This window comes from Panicum virgatum, chromosome 7N, assembly GCF_016808335.1.
Source record: "Panicum virgatum strain AP13 chromosome 7N, P.virgatum_v5, whole genome shotgun sequence".
NCBI classification, from domain to species: Eukaryota; Viridiplantae; Streptophyta; class Magnoliopsida; order Poales; family Poaceae; genus Panicum; species Panicum virgatum.
In genome coordinates this window covers 29669193-29689447 of record NC_053151.1, presented here as the reverse complement: position 1 = coordinate 29689447, position 20255 = coordinate 29669193, and the positions used below count along the sequence as shown (strand labels likewise).

General features: G+C 42.4%; 2 protein-coding genes across 3 annotated transcripts; one reads left to right on the top strand and one right to left on the bottom strand.

The window, feature by feature from the left end:
- Positions 1-1405: 1405 nt before the first annotated feature.
- Positions 1406-9794, bottom strand: LOC120682409 (nicotinate phosphoribosyltransferase 2-like). Of its 2 annotated transcripts, none has more exons than XM_039964311.1 (15): positions 9506-9794; positions 6941-7085; positions 6531-6650; positions 6281-6415; positions 6118-6179; positions 5833-5908; positions 5295-5396; positions 5102-5218; positions 4510-4568; positions 3922-4093; positions 3611-3745; positions 3439-3537; positions 3101-3209; positions 1862-1974; positions 1406-1778 (listed from the first exon to the last, which is right to left on the bottom strand). In XM_039964311.1, the coding sequence occupies exons 1-15, from the start codon at positions 9685-9687 to the stop codon at positions 1701-1703; spliced, it is 1704 nt and encodes a 567-aa protein (XP_039820245.1). In that variant the 5' UTR covers positions 9688-9794; the 3' UTR covers positions 1406-1700. The 2 variants fall into 2 exon arrangements, with proteins under 2 accessions (XP_039820245.1, XP_039820246.1); XM_039964312.1 differs by lacking the exon at positions 9506-9794 and adding an exon at positions 7244-7806.
- A 3031-nt stretch (positions 9795-12825) lies between these two features.
- Positions 12826-13645, top strand: LOC120683827 (zinc finger BED domain-containing protein RICESLEEPER 2-like). The gene is made up of 2 exons (XM_039965923.1): positions 12826-13375; positions 13468-13645. The coding sequence occupies exons 1-2, from the start codon at positions 12833-12835 to the stop codon at positions 13537-13539; spliced, it is 615 nt and encodes a 204-aa protein (XP_039821857.1). The 5' UTR covers positions 12826-12832; the 3' UTR covers positions 13540-13645.
- Positions 13646-20255: the final 6610 nt, after the last annotated feature.

Sequence of the window (20255 nt, the reverse complement as noted above, 5' to 3'; positions counted from 1 at the left end):
GATTCATCTCGCGATTTACAACCCATCCGTGTAAAAATTTTTACAAATAGATTTTATTTAGTACTTCATGCATGTGTTCAAATATTCGATGTGACATTTTTTGGTGTAAAATTTTGGAATCTAAACAAAGCCTAAATGCATGCGTGCAAAAAGAGGATAATAACCATGATGTCACCCACTACATGTAAATCTAAAACTAAAAAAAGTTATAACTACTAAACCGAACATCCGAATTAAATTTAAAATGCATCATTATCTTTCTTATGATCAGATCTTCAAAATAAGACTACACTTGCCTATGTTTGCATGACATTTTTAAAATAAATTTTTAATACTAAATAATTAATTTTGGATTCTGGAAACATTATTTTAACAACACAAACAAATAATTATTTTCTACGAACAAAAAAATAAATATAATGAACAAATAATAATGTACAATGAACAAAATATTACACACCACGAATATTTGATTAGAATAAATAATAAAAAATTAATATTGTGAACAAATAGGTTAACGTCACGGAACAATTTAATCTAAAAATCAAAAAAATAATTTAGTATTGTGACAAATTGGTTACATGCAGATAAATAATTTTAAATTAGCATATAAAAGAGAACAAATTATTTTCACACACTAATTTATGAATCTACAATACGAATAAATTAATATTTGAGTATGAATCACTCTTAAATGTGTACAAAAGAATATGCAAGCTTATTTATATATTAACATAAATTTGTACTATGTTTTTAAAGCGGTAAGGCGAGGCGAGGCGATCCACCACCACCGCCTTATCGCCTAGGCGGGCTAAGGCGGGACCTTAAGCAAGGCGAGCCGCCACCACCTTGTCGCCTAGGCGACGCCTTGAAAACAGAGAATTTGTATATTTAGGTTTAGAATACAAAAAGGAAAAAATGAAGGAAAGGAATAGAAAGAATAAATAAAAGAAAACAGTTAGCAGTACCGAACAAATAATAAACTAAAGAGAAGATAAGGTACTGCATGCAGCTGCCCATCCGATTTGCATGCGAATGCACACACGGGAAAGAGAAAATAAAAGTATGCGCACCAGTCGGTCCACGAGAGTCCGACAAGCCCTATCGGCTCCGACACCCCGTGGGTCGAGCTGCGGCCCACGTCGGACGCCATGTAGGCTGTCGGACTGTCAAGAGCCGACTGCCCTCTAATCGGCTCCTCAATGGCCCACTAGATGTCATATCTGCTATTTTTCTTTTTCAATATTTATTTCTGCAATTTTTTAATAAAATACTATTATTTGGAAAAAAATCCATACAACAGTGACACACCAGCGATTCGAGCACTGGCAGAGCACTGGCAGACTGCCAGTGCTGCGGCAGCTCTGGTTTCTATCAGTCACCTCCAAATGCGACAAACACGGCAGGATCTCAAGCATTTTTCGCTGTTAATTTCCCATCTGCTCCGACTGTATTCTGTTTTTTTTTCACAAAGATGTATGTATAGTATCCCCACCAATCAAGGGATGTGTAAAAATCAGGCCTGCATCTACACCGATGACCGGGTTGTACAAGGTGAAACTATGTGAGAGCAAAATCGTACTGGATGGGCAATGAGCTGATTTTTTTGTGCGTGCATGACACCTCTGAAATCTTTTTCTCTGTGCTGCTGCTATACTTGATACTTCCAAGATTGGCCCAAAACTTCTGTGACCATCTTCCTACTGCAGTTCACCTACCGGCGCCTCGTTCAGCCATAGGCAGTGGATGAAATCGTACAGCTTTGCGCTCACGCTAACCTGCACAGAGTGAAGGGTTAGTGACGTTGCTGGCAACGACGCGTCACCATGGGAATGGTAAGGGAAAAAGAAAAGGAGCACACCTTGTACGGTGTCGGATTTAGCCGCCGGATGTGATCAGGCCGCAGCTTTTCAAGCTGTTGCATGCAGCGGCTTCTGATCTTGTCCAAGGAGGGCAGCTCTGCTCGGGGTTTGTCTGCAGGGAAACACATGTGCACATGTCATTGACGCCATAACAAGACAATCCGCAAGTCGAGAGTGAGGACAATACAGTATACAGTATCTTATTGATCCAACAGATATTTATTATTCAGGGCTTGATGAGGTTACATGTCCTACTCTTCTTTGGATGTCCATTCAGTAAAGAATGTTGGCAGAGGATTGGTCTACAATGGAATTCTCTACTGCCTTTCTATGATATGCTGTCAGATTCAAAAATCAGTTTCCATAAGCAGTTTTTCATGGAGGTCTTTATCATCTCAGCCTGGTGCATCTGGAAGCAAAGGAATGGCTTTGTCTTTGATAACCGGCCACCCACAATTGACAACTGGAAGAGCAACTTCATTGATGAATGCTTTTTACAGGCTCATAGGTTCAGTCAAGCTCTCAAGACACCTTTCTTAGAATGGGTCAATTCAAGGATTTAGTCAATTATACTTGTATAGTACACAGTCTGTTTTCTCTTTCTGCTATTTTCTTTAGCTCTATCACAGCTTTATAGCACTCTGTAAGTTTTCCTTTACTTTTGTTTTTTTTAATAAAGTTACAGCAGGGGCCTCCCTTGCTGTGTTTCCCTCAAAAAAAAGGTTACATGTCCTAAATGTGTCCCGTTTTGTTTAAGAAAACTCCAGGAGCAACATGAAAAGGTTGTTGCTCTGCTGATCGATGAGTGCAGGGGAAATAATATCAACACAATAGGGCACTACAAATCTACATAACAATTTGTTCGAGGAAAGAGTTTTGAGTCAGTCGCCTGTGTTCGAGGGAAAAAATTTGCCCGTCACTCTGCTCCATTATTTTAAAAGATTTTACTGCTTAATAAATAGGGAAAAGTCCGGTTTACACCTTTTAACTATCGCAAAAGTCTGATTTTCAACCTTAAACTACAAAACCGGATAAGATAGACCATCCAAATATCGAAGCCGGGCAAATTTGGCCCTTTAGTTGGTTTTGAAGGTGGTTTTGGAGGACCCTTTCAACTTTTGAAGGCTATATCGAGCTGATGTTGATTACTTCCCTTTCAGATTATCAGTTTCCAAAATTTAGTCATGAGTTCATGTTCACTGAAAAAATTCTCATTATAAGAAACATAAGAGTCATACCTGATCTCCCAGGCCAATAGCACTGAAGAAGCTCCTCAACATGTTGGGGGACAACGTATGCTCTCTTTGATTCAATGAACGGATGGCGGCAGAGGATTCTTTCTCCTGCCTGCAATATTTTGACATTATGAAATCCAGCTTAAACATTGGAGATTACTGCAGATAAGAATGTCAAAGACAAGAGATACAGAACATAGGAAGCATGCGATGAACTCAAGTACTAGATTAGCTATGTTCCATTCCATGGTAGATTGTAGAATTCTGTACTTTGATAATTAAGAATCTTGTGCTAAATATAAAGGTCACATGTGAATAAAGAAAACAGAGCTGTATTTTACCTTAGGTGATGGTTCACTTTCACGAATCATAATGTCTACCAGTGGGAAGCCTTCTTTACCGTACAATCTGAAACATCGCTTTTTGCACGGAATGGAAACCTGAAATATACATCATACCATCAGTGAATGTACATAGAAATCAATTAATTTGGACATTAAATGCTGGACATACTTTTGCCACATCCTCAGAGAGTTTAATACGAGGTTTACTATTGATCTCGACTAGCTTAAAGACACAGCCAAGAGCAGCCTGGGAATAACATGTTACAAGATAAGTTCCAATCCCAAAGGCATCAACCTCATGACCCTGCAAAGAAATGGAGATTTTAAATTATGTTTACAACTGATAGGATTAAAAAGAAAGAAAACTCACAGCAGAAAATCCAAACGCATCTGATAACATTGGCAACTGCCATCGTACGGAAAATAAGACATCGTTTTGATAAATTGTGATGCAATCCCGAGATAAGTTAAGTTTATTACCTGTTTGTTGAGGGCATCAATTGTTTCCTCATTCAGGTCATTGCTAGCAGTGATGACCATCCTCCCAAAACCAGGTACATTAAACTCCTCCACAGCACGGAACACTTTTCGTGCTTCAATAGACAAATAGGCCAGATCACCAGAATCTAATCTAATACCAGATGCCTTGTACCTACGAAAGAAGATATGATTAGGCAACATGATTTGTTTAAAATTTGAGATAAATATCAAGGAATTTCTTATCTCAGCTAACCAGGGACACGTGAGAAACCAAACCAAATAGAAATAACAAAACATGCAGCCAATTCTCATCTGTATTCCGGAAGCATAAAGGAATCTAGGGTAGCTTATTTTGCAACAAAATGCACCAGTATTACTCAGTCCCTGATTGGTAGGGCTTAAAATAATAAACAAAAAATTATTATAAGTTTAAACCATCCTAAATATGCTACTGGTGTGACCTGATAAACTTAAGCTTCATTTGTGTTTTCTTGATTTTTTTTTCTTTTGAGTAGATGAAATTTCCATGGGAAGATAAGGCTGTGGTCGAACACACAAGTAATGAGTGCCAAAGGACATTTGACATACCCTAAATCATGTAGTGCTAGAGCCACTGCGCAGAAATTTGGAATACCACTTCGCATGACCTGAAGGACAAATAGTAATAATAATAATGACAATTATGCCCCAGAAATTAAGGACTAAAGATAAAGTACTCAATAAACATCTACACTGTGCAGATGAGTGACAATGATAGAAGAGATGGTGAGTATGGCTTACGGTAATTGTTAAATTGCACAAAGCATAGGTTAAAGATATACATGAATCAGTTAGCAATTGATTTTGATTATGCCTTCTGAATAAACACCAAGTTAGCAATAATAGTGACGCCACATTTGTTCAGGCACTATACTCTTAGGCAAAGTACATACATGTCTATGCCTAAAGTAACAACCAGCACGACATAAACAAAAGATCACGATTTATTAATACCACCATTGAAGATGAGGACCAATTGGTAACATCAGAATAAAATGGAGGAATGTAAGTGGGAGCCTGGGAGGTTTCAGACCTACTCACCACCTCGAGAAAAAAGACTGCTGGCCCCAGTCATTCAGACATGAATAGAAGTACAAACAACAAAAGAAAAGCTTGAAGCTCAAACAAAATATCAACTCACGTCATATGTGTCCACAAGAGCTAGGAAGTTGCTTGGAAAAGCCAGCGCATAGGATACAAATGCCGCCAGCTCACTTTGATTTGTATCACCAAATACACCGCCTAATGAATCTGCTACCTGAAATCAAGAGAAAAAAGTAACATAAGAATACTTTGATAACTAAAACTAATGCAACAAGGTTCTGCAATCACACCTGTATCTTTTGAAGCCACTCTTGCACTAAACTAACAAAATCCTGGCAGACTCTTGAACCATCTTTGCTCCTGAGGGCCTTGTTTGGGATCTCATCAAGGCTCTGAAAGGTTTGAAAGTATGACTAATCAGGAAAGAACCAACTAGCAATAAATGGCACAAAAAAGAAACAGTACCCCCTCCCAAAACACATGTGCATCTACGCATGAACTTCTGTAGATGCAAATGCAGAAGACAGTACCAACCGTTGTGCACATTGTACAGAAATGACATGAAAAGGAGTGATTATGCTCATATGATAATCCATAGGTTTCACACCAGACTAAAAAAAACACACAATGAAAGAAAACTAGCATGGCTAAAAAGAGGAGGAACAGAACACTATCCTGAATACTAAAATGGGGCTAGCAGCCAATGTAGTGAAGAACAAAGATTTTGTTTGACTAGTGTAACTACAGTATGAACAGAAATAATGCTCTCCAGTGAAGAAAATTATTGTATTTGAGATTTTCATTCATTCGGAAGGATATTTTACTGACCATATACGAGCTAACAAAAGCATGAGAATGTGTTCCACGAAGTGGTATGCCAAACAAATTTCCAGCCAACACATTACTGCAAAAACAAGAAAAAAAATTAAGCGCATGGTGAACACATTTTGATATTTTTGGGGAGAAAATAAACATTTGGTAAGGGAAAAAATGGCTAGGCAATGCAATGATAACTGAAAATACACTGCTTCATCAAGCATCATTATAAAGAGCAAGGGCCATAAATATGCTGGATTCTTCTACTTATAGATTTTAGAAGTGAAAAGAACCCACCTGGTGGCATCAAAACCTCCCATAAAACAATATTTTGAGGCACTTATTGCACCATCAGGTCCCTGCAGTAATAAAAGTTGCAGTGATATATGCACACGGAAATACTAATCTGTACAAAAAAGTGTTACAATGAGTTGAAAAGGGGCGGATAATAATATGAAACCTGTGCTCGTCTTAAACCAAATTCCAACAGAACCTTTGATTTTCCAGCAACATGGCGATGCCGAGCAGCATTAGTAGTTACCAAAGAGGCATAATTAATAAGATTTACGAATGGAGTTTCAAGAAGTTGAACCACCTGATGATGAGAAGTGTAAGTTACCATGGAGGCATTTCCAAATTTTGGTCAATGATCAAAACAACATATGGCAAACATATACTAGTAGAATAACTGGTGAGGGCTTTGAACTTACAGCAACTGGGCCCTCAACTCTCATCAAGGGCACTTTTGGAAAAACTACCGAGCCCTCAGGAATGGAGTACACCTCAACATCAGAGCAGTCAACTTCCCTAAGATAGTCGAAGAATTCACCCTACGAATTGTATATTACATCAGAAAATGAGCATTTAGCAGGAAAATAACCATAAATAATTCTTTTAAAGTTGAATGAAAAAATGAAATATCCTATGCACGAGCATTTTAAAGTTACTCCTGCTTCCTCCATTCAAAGTAGCATTTCTTCCAGTTCATGCTAATCAACCTATATATACATACAGGTAACCAAAAGGCTCGTTTACAGCAAAACCAGAAGCCTATCTAGGAACCGTTCACTAAAAATCATGGGAACAAAGAGAGATTACTCATGTACGGATGAGATGATACCTCACACATTGGCATGACAGATTGGAGGAAAGAAATGTCATGTTCCGTGAACTTAAAATTTGCAATAAACTTAATGCACTCCTCAAGGCCAGCAAAAACAGTGAACTCCCCACCAAATGGATTTTTCCTAAAGTACAAGTCAAAGCTGTGAAATGAAAAGGAACCAAATCAGGATGAGGTTGACAAAGCTGTTAGCTGTAATACATTTTTTCCATTCATAGACTTGCATTTATTGAAATCAAATAAAAAGGCATTGGAAACTAGATTCACAGAAAGCTTCATGGAAGCCTTGGACAGACATACAAGTTGGGAATCACTTTCTCATGCTGTTCCAAAGAATACTTTCCGAATTCCAAAGATTCAGGTTATAATTTTTCCAACTGTATGAGTCCGTTATAGGTGGATGATTTTGAAGAATTGCTGTCCGATTAAAATTCAATGACCATAAGCCTCAAATCAAAGCCTGTGGACCCCAGCATGTTAATCGCGAGACAAGATATATCAATCCCTAACGGAGCAAACCAGAAAAATCTCAAATCCAGTGTGATCCTTTTGCTACTATCCTCTCAGTTTTGACTGTGAACCCTGAGCCTGGCCAGTGCAGTGATCAGCTTTTCAGCATTTACTATTTCATCTCCATAGATCTAAGTGCTTATAGTTATGCTGGTAAGAAGGTTCTTCTGTTCACACTTGAATGGAGAATAAATACAGTACAAAGACATGCAAGAAATATTCTCCTGTAAACAAATGCATACATTAGCTTATATTAAGATAATTGTGGATGAATTGTCAAAAAAAAAGAGAGAAACATGGGGAAAATACTTTTCCACCTCAGCCTACTTGAATTATGCCGTGGCCTAGCAACAACACACCATTTACATGTTTAAATTCACCTAAAATTGCGACAAGAAAAAAAATCTATGTGAGATTGGTGTTGCTCTGTTTGGAGGAATGTGGAAGCACATCACTGTTGGAAAAAAAGGACAAAAAAACATTGTATTTTCAGAAGCTGACAAATATCTTATACTGTAGGCAAATAACTTATTAATGCAATACATGCAAAAAGTCCTATTACCTTATTCAGATAACACGTGAGGGTACAGAGGCACATATGATTAATAAAGGAAAATGCAGTAGGTTCCAAACGCCCTTGTCAAGAACCATGATTGTATTCCATACAGACATAGAGAAAATTGCTTCACCCAAAGATCCTTGCTTAGAAAATTATGCATTAAGTTTTGGTATGGCCATAGTTTTTGCATTGTCATGTTCCACATAGGTAATAACAATATACAATGCCTAGTGTAATCTCGAAGTATCTCCCAGAATATTCCTCGAATGACAAAATTACAATGTTTTTTTCTATTGAAATTCCATTGTTCCTGAACTAGCTTACATATGATGACATCATCTTGCTTTTTCTCCCCTAAGAAAAAGGGGACGTCCACTACTGAAAAATGCAACTTATTTAAGTAAACGTTGCTTTCTTGCATACATTTGTGACTGTGCATTTCAAACATTGGATGACCAAAGCAATTAAATATGAAATCCAAAGACGAAATGATCTTCTCATTTGTTTACTCAAGTAGTAAAGCTTGCACATCTGTTTGTCTTGACTTAGGTGTCCCCATCCATTTGTCTCCGATGAATTACATCATGATTTAGGGGGGCAAAAACTATATGCGCAGACTGAAAATTATCCAAGACTAGGTACACTTATTTGGTAAAATCTATCACAAGAAGAGCAAGGTCGTAAAAGCTTTGGCTCCACAACCCGATATATGATAAACTAACACAAAATCCGGAATATACCTTTGACAACAGAACACTAATGATCCCCGTCAACTCCAAGGCACTACAACACAGCTAAAATACCAACCTCGACAAGGATTGATTAAATTTGCACTCTGAAAAGAGCTTCCTAAAGAAATGCAAAGTTGAGCTATGAAAATGAAAGCCCCATTGGAAGACAGAGCATTGCTCAATTTTTTTTAATAAGCAACATCGTATTAGCATAAGGTAATACCTATGGACATATAGAAAAGAGTACTCTATAGAAAATGTACTAACGTAGTAACATAAAAACGAACGAGAGATTTAGAGTTGCGGAAATGGTCGAAATGTCGCTACAATTACCATAGCATCCCAAAGCAAAAACAGAGCACCAACTAGAAAAAACAAAATTGAAAAAGGAAACACTCTAACAATCAACCAACTAGCAGCGGAAAAGACCACGCCGTGTTAAACCACGACGGCGAGAAAGTGATTAAAAATTCTAATAACACAAACAACCGATCCTACGAGAATATATACTGACACATTGATCAGAACCGAAAATGAGAGCACCGCAGCAACAGAGGAGAGTTGCATGAGCGAAGGCCAATAACATCCCCCAAAAGCCTCACCCCTCAGGCTCTCCGCACAGACAAGCCACGCTCACCACCCTCGCGCCAGATCACCGCCCCCCGATCCAATCCAATCGGCACACACGGCTAAACAGGGCACACCCACACGGCCACACGGGCGCGCCGAACTTAGCGGGACAAGGGGGAAGAGGGCACTCACACGGCTCGGTCGGCGTGCTTCCCGGCCTTCCAGTACGCGTACGCCATGGAGAACTGGTACTGATCGGTGAGCAGCGCCGTCGCCATGGGGTTGGTGGGCGCCCCCACCTGCGCCGCCATCCCCGCATGGGTGCCGTTGCCGTTGGCGTCGGCGCTCGCGCGCTGCGCCGACGTCGCTGCCATCCTGGCCTCCCGGGAAGAGCTCCTGGGCTGGGAGGCGGCTCCGCCTGGGTTGGCTTGGCTGAGGGGGCGGGAGAGGCTTCCGAGCCGGGAGGGGAGGGGAGGGGAGGGGAGGGGAGGCGGGAGGAGACAACTGGAGACCGGAAGGAGGCAGAGGCGGAGGAGGGCCTGATGGGAATTTGGGAGTTTGGCCGGGAGCCGAACGGTATTTATACCGTTGGAAGAGTTGCAGGCGTGCCCGGAGGAAAGAGGCAAATGACACCGGCACCCCTGCTGGTTGTCAGGTTTGAACCAGCGTCTGCTAACAGTGTTGGATGTAGTATTGAAGAAAGTTACAGTGTTACATCATATCCCTTGACATTGATTTGGCATATGGTCTTCATTACCTACTCTGATTTTTTGTCAAAAGTATGGCTCTTCTCTTCTCATCCGTGCATATTTTCTCATATTTGTAGATTAACCGATAGTATCTCATTTGGTGCCAAACAATACCTTTGTTGTGATTAAAAATAACTTTGTTGCATGGTTTGATGTGGGCCTAGCGGTGTCGGTGTCTGTAGCAGGAATAATAAATAGTAGGGTAAATAATGAATGTCTAGTATAGAGATTAGTGTGGTTGGGTGCATATTTTCGTTTCCTTACGACAATTAGGGCTGGACGAAAATCTCGTAACTCGCTAGCTCGCTCGACTCGCTCGTTAATGGCTCGGCTCGAGCTTGACTCGTTTTATAACAAGCCAGCTCGTTTTATAACGAGCCAGCTCGAGCTGGCTCGCGAGCCATAACAAGCCAAATTAAATCTCAAGCTAACAACTAAAATTGACTAGGCCCATTAGCTACAAATTTCTTGGCAGCTCGGCCCGGCCCAAATAGTAAAACCCTAACCCGCTCAGCACACCACCGGTCCACTACTCCACCACCAGTCTGAGGAAGTCACGGGAAAAAAAGTCACGGACGGTGACTCATTCTCTTCGCTAGGTCTTCGCCCTTTCCCCTTGCTCCCGAGACCCAGCCGCCGCCCGCCGCCCTTCCTGGTTCCTGCTGCCGCCCGCCGCCCTGCGGCCCCTCCGCCCCGGTGCGGCTGTGCCTGCGCAACGCATGGCGCACGCAGCAGCACCTGCACTGCACCAGCACACCGCCACCCTGCCGTCCTGCTGCGCACACGCCGAACACCGCCCTGCGTGCGCAACCGCCTTGCCTGCCTGTGTGCGCCGGTCATGGAGGATGAGGAAGAAGTCCAAGGAATGCTTCCTCTGGTGGCGCCAAGTCTTGAATCGAGGAGCAAGCGCAAGAAGACGCCGTCTGCGATGGGAAATCGCGGTGGCCGTGGCCGTGGCCGAGGTCGAGGATCAGCAGACACGGACACGGTATGTGTTTTTGTTGATACTTCTCGATCTGTAGGTTGCAGTTGCAACCTAGAATTTGTGTGATTCGTTTGATTGTGCAGGATGTCACTATGTCAATATATTTATTTTAATTCATGTCAACATGTGATTCGTGTGTTCTGTAGACAGTAGTAATCTGTGTATCAAATTTGATTTTTGACCAGTATGTAATCTTAATCTGTGTAGCACATCGAGCCTTTGGCGGAGGATGAGGACAATGGAGAGAACTTTGACATGAATGATGCCAGTGCTATATCTTTGAGTGTGCCAACAGATGGTGATGCAAGTCAGTAGGAGGATGGAGATGATGTAAGCATGGCATCAAATGCATCGAAGCCAACTAGAGGGCGGAAGAAATTGAAGGCCGGGACTGGTATTCATTTATCGCCTTCTAAGACCAAGGTAAAGAGAGGAAAGATGGCTGGTTGTTGGAAGTATTTCAAGGAGATACATGTTCAATCTGAGAAGGAGTTTGGTGTTATGGTGACAAAGGCTAAGTGCAGATTCTGTCATAAGAGTTATGTATACCATCAAGGGGGAGCAACTTCACAGCTGAACCGCCACCTTTCCCGCTGCACACAGTTTCAGAACAAGCTTGCTAAGGCGAAACGACAACTTGCTCAAGGTACACTCAACTATGTTGTAGATGATGGATGTCTTGTTGTTAATCCTACTGAATATGACCATGAGCACACTAGAAAATTGATTGCAAAGATGATAATTGTCCATGAGTATTCATTTAGAATGGTTGAGCATAAATGGTTTAATATCTTGATGAAGTGGATGAATAGCAACTATGAATCTATTGGTAGGAAGACTATTAAAAATGAATGCATGAAAGTTTATGAATCTGAGAAAGAGCAGCTAAGAAAGAGTCTTAGAGAGGCTGAATCAATCAGTTTGACTACTGATTTGTGGACATCCAATCAAAATGTTCAGTACATGTGTTTGGTGGCACACTACATAGATAGTGATTGGGTTTTGCAATGCCGTGTTCTTAACTTTCTTGAGGTAGATCCTCCGCACACTGGTTTGGTGATAGCTCATGCTGCTTTTGAGTGCTTGGTGGAGTGGAAAATAGAAGATAAGGTTATGTCAATCACCCTTGATAATGCTTCAAATAATGATACTGCTACTACAAATTTGTCAGCCAAGCTGCTTGCTAGAAAGAATGGTCAGTTTGATCCCAAATATTTTCATGTTCGTTGTGCTGCTCACATAGTCTATTTGGTTGTCAATGATGGTCTAAACCAAATAGAAGGTCTCATACGTGACCTAAGGAATACTGTGAAATATTTCAAAAGGTCTCCAAGTCGCCTGTACAAGTTTGTAGAGGTTTGCAATGATTATGCTATTGAAGTTGGGAAATGTTTGTCTCTTGATGTTAAAACAAGGTGGAACTCAACATATAAAATGCTTGACACTTGCATTCAGTATAGGCCTGCATTTGGTTATTATGCTCAAGTAGACCAGAACTATGCATGGAAACCTACAGAATCTGAATGGAACATATATGAGAAGATTAGACCAATTCTAGGAGAGATGGCTGGAGCAACCACTACATTTTCAGGATCAGTTTACCCTACTGCTAATGTGTTCTACCCTTACATTTTGAAAGTCAAGATTGCATTGTTAAAGGCAAAAAATTCTGATGACCCATACTTGAAGAAAATGGGTGCTGCAATGTTAGACAAATTTGATAAATATTGGAAAGAGAAGAACAATGTAATAGTTATTGCTACAATCCTTGACCCTAGGTTCAAAATGAGATATATTCAGTTCTATTTTAATGGGCTTTATGGCCCAACAAGGTGTGAACAAGAGGTTGCTGATATTAAAAAAGAGTTAGAAGAGCTGTACAAGAAGCATGAGTTGGAGCAGCGCCAGAAAATAGGTGGCAGCAACAGCTTATCAACCACACAATCAGCCTCATCATCAAAGGAAACAACCAGCTCAGTGGCTTGTCTTGTTTCTAGTGAATTTCAATCCTTTCTAGAGTCAAGTGCTTCAGAAAGTTCAAAATCTGAGTTACTTATCTACCTAGATGAAGCAAACCATTCCTTAAATGATAAGAATTTTAACTTACTTCAATATTGGAAGGTGAATGCTCTTAGATTTCCTGTTGTGTCTAGTATGGCAAAGAAGTTCTTAGCTGTCCCAGCTAACAGTGTATCATCGGAGTCCACTTTCAGTTGCGGGGGTAGAATTCTTGATGACTATAGGAGTTCTTTAAATCCAGCAACTGTTCAAGCACTAGTTTGTGCATCTAGTTGGATACGAGGTTCTAAAAGTCCTCCTGTTATTCTGGTATGTGATTTTAAATCTATTTTTCTACTCTATTTTCCTCAAAGTATGTGTGTGTAAATATGTAATGCTTAATTCTTTTACTGTTTTTACAGGGAGAAGATGGTGATGATGGTGACATTGAGACTGTGGAGCTTCCGAGCAGTGTGGTGGAAAGCAACCATTAAGGACTAGGGATCTGTTGGCTGCGCGCCTGCGCCCCATGGCTGCTTCTATCTTACTTTTGGTGTTTATATATTATCTACAAATTTGATCAGTCTAGCACTCAAGCCGTTGCTCATTTATTTAACTTATGTAAACTGTATGAGTATGACTATCGTGGACGGTGGACTTATGGTCATGGTTGTGGTGGGATGGACAAAAATTTTGTGGAATTGTGGATCAATCGTTGGATGCATTATATTCTTCATTGTTAAAATTATAAATATTTTGTGATTGTTGCTCACTGCTGTTATAAAATCTCACCATATTGTGTTTCTGTGGTTTGGCTCGCGAGCCAAACGAGCTGGCTTGAGCTCTTTAACGAGCCGAGCTGGTCTGCTGGCTCGTTAGTATAACGAGCCGAGCCGAGCCAGCTCAATAACAAGCCAAGCTATAATGAGCCGAGCTCAAACGAGTCGAGCTGGCTCGATATCTAGCCCCAACGACAATACATGCTAGCCAATTAGCGGGTAGAAAATGTTGAATCGCAACAAGCCATACATAACACCCTTTCCTTTTAGATAAATCCATCACAAGTGGAAGGGTGACATCATTTTTTGTCACCAATGTAACTTGTAACTGAAGGTCGGGACGTGTAATTTGTATCCATTTTTGAACTTCCTCTAATATCTTGACATAGTTTAAAAATAACGCACCGTGATCGCAACATATATTTCACTTCGGTTGCTATTCTCTATTATATTTTAAATGGCTGACGGATATACATTGTCACAATCATATCATAGTTTCCACGACTTGTTCTTTACGGATTTACTGTTTCCATTCCGGATTTCACCACCAGTCTCTATCTATGCTCTGCAAATCCACTTGTTCGTCAAAAGAGCGTGAGAGAATTGAGGAGAAAATAGACACGGTGACTTTTAACCAGATCGCTTGATTAAAATGTATTTCAAGCAAATGTCGAGGACCAAATCCGAATTCCACCCTCGGCTCGTTTCCGTTTCGGTCCAGCCCACTGCTGGCCTTTTTGGACGCTATCGACGGCCATCGGCCCTCTTTTACCAGCACTCGGAAGGAATACAGATGCGAACTCACTCCTTCCCATGACAGTTGGGTCCCCAAGTACTCTGGCCCCACCGTCAGGGAGTGTTCATGGCAACACACGAGTCCACGAGAGAGATGCCAGGTGGAGGTTTTTTTTTTGAGCAGGATGCCAGGTGGAGGTTGGTGGGAGGCGGCCAGGCCAAGCTTTTCCTTTTGGGTCCGCGGAAAATGCACGCTCCTTTCTTTTTTTCCCTTCTGGTGCCCGTGGCTGCCAGGAATCTTCGTGGATCTCGCCGCCGCGTTGCTGGGATCTCCTGCAGCCGCAGCCGCCGCGCGGACCCCCTCCCCCGGCTGACCTGTGCCTGGGAATTTTGAATTTTCCACCGTCGGAGCCATCAGGTGCACGAGCACGATTGTTCTGGTCTCGTGGGAGGAGAACGCAGCTCTTCCCGGATGGAAAGGGCAGTCTACGGTCCTGTTTGGCAGGACTTCAAGAGCGGCTCCAACAAGAGCTTTGCCAAATGGTGCATTTTGCACCAGCTCTAGGTTAGGAGCCGGCCATGGAGCCCCTCACGGCTTCCACATGCGAGGAAGAGCCCGAAATAGTGGCTCCATGCGGCACCGGCCTCCCTTTGCCAGCCTTGCCCCCGGGTGGGGCCCGCTAGGGCGCAGCCGGCAGGGATGAGTCGGCCAGCGGCGGGCTCAGGGGTGCCTGCGGGGCCGGGGAGGAGTTGGTTGGCGGCGCCCGGGGAGGGCTGCGGGGAGCAGGTGGCTGGCATCGGCCGCGGCGAGGAGGTGGCCGGCGGCGGCCGTAGGGAGGGGAGGTGCGGGCCGCCAGCGCTTTGAGAGGAGTCGGCGGCGCGAACTGCCGCACAGGGAGGAGGAGGAGGAGGCACGTAACACCCCAGGTGTTTCATTAGCTAAACCAGGGTCATTAGCACCAAATCAGGTACCCTTAACCCAATGCAAGTTTACATGAAATAATTAGGGTTTCAAACTCTTGTTGTGTTAGATTTAAAATAATTTTCAGACCGTGGCTTAATTGAGCTTTTTCCTGAAATAAAACTTGTAGAGTTTTAATTGTTGAACAACTTTGGTGCTCAAATATTTTTAAGTTTCCATACAAAAGTCCAAGAAAATTTGAATTTAACTCGAATCGGGTAATAACATACATTCGTCGGTTTTCAAATTTAACTTTTGATTTGAGTCCCAAATGAAAGTAAACTTGAAACAAAAGTGGTAGAGTTTCAAATTTGGAACCCCTTTCGTATTCAAAACTTTTTGAGTGTGAATTGAAATTGTTGAGAAAAATTCAAATTTGTTTTAGTCAAATTTCTTTCTCTCTCTCTACTCTCTCTGTTCTCTCTCCCTCCCCTGTTCTGCCCGGCCGACCAGAGGTCGCCGGCCGCGCGCCGCCCGCCCAGCCAGACCGCCTCCCCACCCCCAGGTTCACCCAAACCGGCCCCACTCCGCTCGGCCTCGCCACGCGTCACCGTTCCCGTGCGCGCACGCCGAGGTTTGCCGCCGAAGCGCCACGGCGACGCCGTGACGGCTCGGCTGACCGCGCCTCGCTCCTTCTCGCGCCCTTGACTCGCCTAGACCATTCCCGCAAGCTCAGAGCCGTCCTTGACCTTCTCTTCGTCGCTCCCGAGCTTGAGAACCCAGCTCCGCGCGCCCCTTTGCCTGGAACGGCCGCCGCCGCCGCCATTAGCGCCGCCGCCCCCTAGCTCGCCGCGGAGCCCCCTCCTCCACCCATCCTCGCGCCCAACCAACCCCGCAGCAAGCACCACTGACCTCCACCGTTGCTCCCCGACCCGCTCGCTGCCGCCCAGGCCCGCCGCACCGCCGCCGCCGCCGCCGCCAAACGCCGCCACCGGAGCTCCTGCTCCGCGGAGGAGCCCCTCCCGGCCATCCCTAGCCCCAAACGAGCCCACCCCTGGGTTTCTCTCGACGCCGTGAAGCTTCTCCCCCACTTCTTCCACGCCCCCGGTGAGCCCCCACGCCGGAATCCCGCCGCCCGCCACCTCCCCTGCTCCAAGTCCGGCCAGGGGTATTTCTGCAAGGAAATAGATTCTTCCAGGGGCCTTTGCGCAAAAAGTTCTTTCTTTTTCTTTTGTTTCCCAAAACAGAAAACTTTGAAAATGCCTAGAAATTCGTAGAAAAATCATAAAAATGCAAATACAAATGTTCTGGAATCCTTGAAGCAAGATCTACAACTTTCATTACATGCACATATTTATTTTCTGTATATATTTTAATCTAGGAAAAAGATTAGATTTCATAGACCATAATTATTCTGGGAGTTCTACTTAGCATATATAGGTGATTTTTGTCTGGTAGCTAATCCATGCCATGCTTAGTGTTGTGTAAAAATTTGAACACTAGTTAACCCTTGTAACTAGATGAAACCCTAGTCTTGGCTAGGTCTAGTAGAATAATATATTCTTTTATTTATGGATGTTATGATTTATATATATGTATGAAACTTTTTCTGTGTATATGAACACTACTGTCCAAATTTCATTAATTATAGATTTGTGTAGCTATTTATTTTATTTAATCCTTGTTTAGTAGACTTTAATTAAGATAAATAAGTTATGTTGTTTTTAAATCATGAAAATATTTCTGAGTGTTTTTTTAAATAGTTTAGCTTGTCTATGAAGTTTGAGTCCCAATTAATGACTAGAACAGGAGCTAAAAATGAATCTTGTAAATATGATGTCTGTTTTGTTTATTTTCTCAGAATTAATTATGTGTAGATAAAATCATGAAAAATTCACAGTAGCTAATTCATCCCTTTTTAGACCTACTGTTGAATTTTGAGCTTCTTTTATATTCTGATCTAACCTGTATAATTCAATCTTGTGCTAGGAGTTGTTTGATTACATGAATTGTTCTGGATAATTGGCTACAAGTGTTGGGATGAATTTTGCAGGATATCTAGTCCTGTTTACCTTCTGTTTGATGTAATTTTTGTTGAATTTACTGCTGTATGTGTGCTGAGTTGTTGATTTATTAACCAACCATGATTTAATTGCTATAGAAAACTACTCCCACTTGTTTAGGAAGTTTGTATAGCTTTCTTATGCTGTTGATCATGATGCCTTATGTAGTTAGATATGTTGAGTTACTACTCTATAAACGATTGCCCAGTAAAATGTGAATGGAAGTGTTCCACTCTTTAACTTCGGGTTTTGTTTAAATTACAACTTTATAGTGAAGCAAGTTATAAGTTGTTATCATCACAACAAACTCACCCATGTGCATCTCATATAGATAATACCACTCTCGCTGACGAAACATACGAGCTGGTGCCCGAGTCCGAGAGTGAGCAGCGTGAAGCTCAGGTGAATCTAACTGAAGTTACTAAAGACCCGAACCTGATTTCGGAAGAGCCCAGATCCAGTTACGCCCAGGAAGGCAAGCCCCGAAGCATGTCCTACTATTCTAAATTTATGCAACTTATTCTTGTTCCTATATACTTGTGCATTTAAGTTACAGGAGTTGATTGGAACCTTAGTTGCATGATCCTAGGTACCTATGTTTGAACACTAGTATGCATAGGTCGCTAGTTGGCTATGCTAATGGTTCGGTAGAAGCCGAGTGATTTCCGGTCACTCGCGAGAATTATAGGAGTTGTATGTTTACTACATGCTGCAACTATAAGGCCTACGGGCGGGGCTGTGATACTTGTGATGCCCGTCTGTTTAGTGAAACTTGATAAGGCCGCAGTGTGTGGTAGTGGTGGTTAAGCGTTTGAACGTACTAACCACATGCCGAGAAACATGGTAATCGGTAAGCAGAAGTACCTGATTGGACCGGCAAGTGGAATTTACTTTCACCTTCTTTGAACATCGTTTCTCATGCGCGCGCATGGGGGTGCAGAGTCGTCGTACTCTGTAGTCGAGGACGGTGACCCTGATCCACAACCCGGAAAGAAAGGGGAAATGTTGCACGTGTGACTCTGGGAGTAACCACGTGATGTGTGTTTAGGTCTGCCTGGCCAGGTTAACAAATTCGATTCGAATCGTCCGCCTCTCACGGATAATGGGACTGCTTAACCCTTTTGCCACATAGAGTAAGAAGCGAAAGATGATGATAATGATGATGAATTTGGTTGGTTGGATGGTAAAAGATAATTGTTTTCACCATGTATGCTATTGGATATATGCTCACCTAGAATGGTTAATTGAACTAGAACCTGAAAACTATAACCTGCAATTAAGGATCCACTCTTTACTGCTTTTCGGCAAAACAAACCCCTCAAGCCAAAATCCTTGCATGTCTAGATAAAGGGCTAAGTATACCTCAGTCGGGTAAGCCTTGCTGAGTATTAGAATACTCAGCCTTGCTTGTGGCTCATTTTGTTTCAGGAAATACTTTTGAGGACATGATTGCCAGTTTGACCTGGCCTTGCACTCTCCTGCCTGGTTGGTCCGTGGAGTGGGACCCGTCCCCGGCCAACGATGACAAGAGCGAGTGATGTCACGAATCGGGTTTCATCGTGACACCCATATCGTCGTTAGTTCTCGTGTTTATTTTCCGCTGCAATAAAGAACTCTGGTGTTTTCCTTTTATGTTGGTTTTACGAAAAGTACTTTGTTAAATTTGGAACCTGGTTTGTAATCCTAAAGTTATGTTAAACCCTCTGTGTTGTAATATATGGTGTATTGTTGTAATCTCTGGACTCGCCTTCGCGTGAGTTATGCTGCTTTGTTCGATCCAGGTTTAAGTGGTTTTATCGGGAATTTACCCGACATACCTCCGATGTGCTCCGTTTGTTGTGCGAGTTAAACCTAATTGCCTTTGCAATGATGGTTAGCGCACTTAAGCCGTTTTATGTCGGGCGGTTCTGCCACAGCTGGTATCAGAGCCGAACAAAGCGTGCACCAGAGAAAGTGACGAGTTTTCGTAGAATTTTATTAAAATTTGACCACAAAAATTGCGTTTGCAAAATACGTTGGTTCGTTAAGGATGGTGCCTAGTTTGTAAAGCCCTAGGGGAATTTATGGGAATTTACTAGGTGGCTATCTAACTTATGTCATTATATACCTGACTTCCAGCACTTTACTTTCCGTCAGACTTTATTTTTGTGCACAATCAACCCTTAAATTCTGTAACGACGCATCTACGCTATGGTAAGAAGGTAAGGATCCTCAGTTAGCTGAGGGAGTCTGACCTTCCCGTCGGTGATGCGAGCCGAACGTTGCCCTCAAGCAATGGCTTACTTGAGTTGCTGCCAATATACCAACTATCAGTTGACTATATTGGGAGTAAAGTATACTCAGTCAGCTGAGGGAGACTGACCTTCCCGTCGGTGATGCGAACCGAACGCTGTGCTCAAGCAGTGGCCTACTTGAGTTGCTACCAATATACCGATCTCGATCGATTATATTGGGAGTAAAGGAACTTGTGAATACGCCACTGAGTAGCGTATGTTAACGTTGGCCATACGGCGGAAAATTGTATGGCTGCCATTTCTATAGTGAATGGCAATGTATGGGTGAATATGTGGGCAACTGCATATGCGTTACACATGTGGCGTAGGACACATGGGGGCCATTCGTGAGTGCTGGCACGAAGGGTCCAGTCGTGAATATTCATATATATACATGCTATGCATCTTCTGCAGGTACACTAATCGCGATTACGTTAAGTTAAGAACGGTTAAAATTCG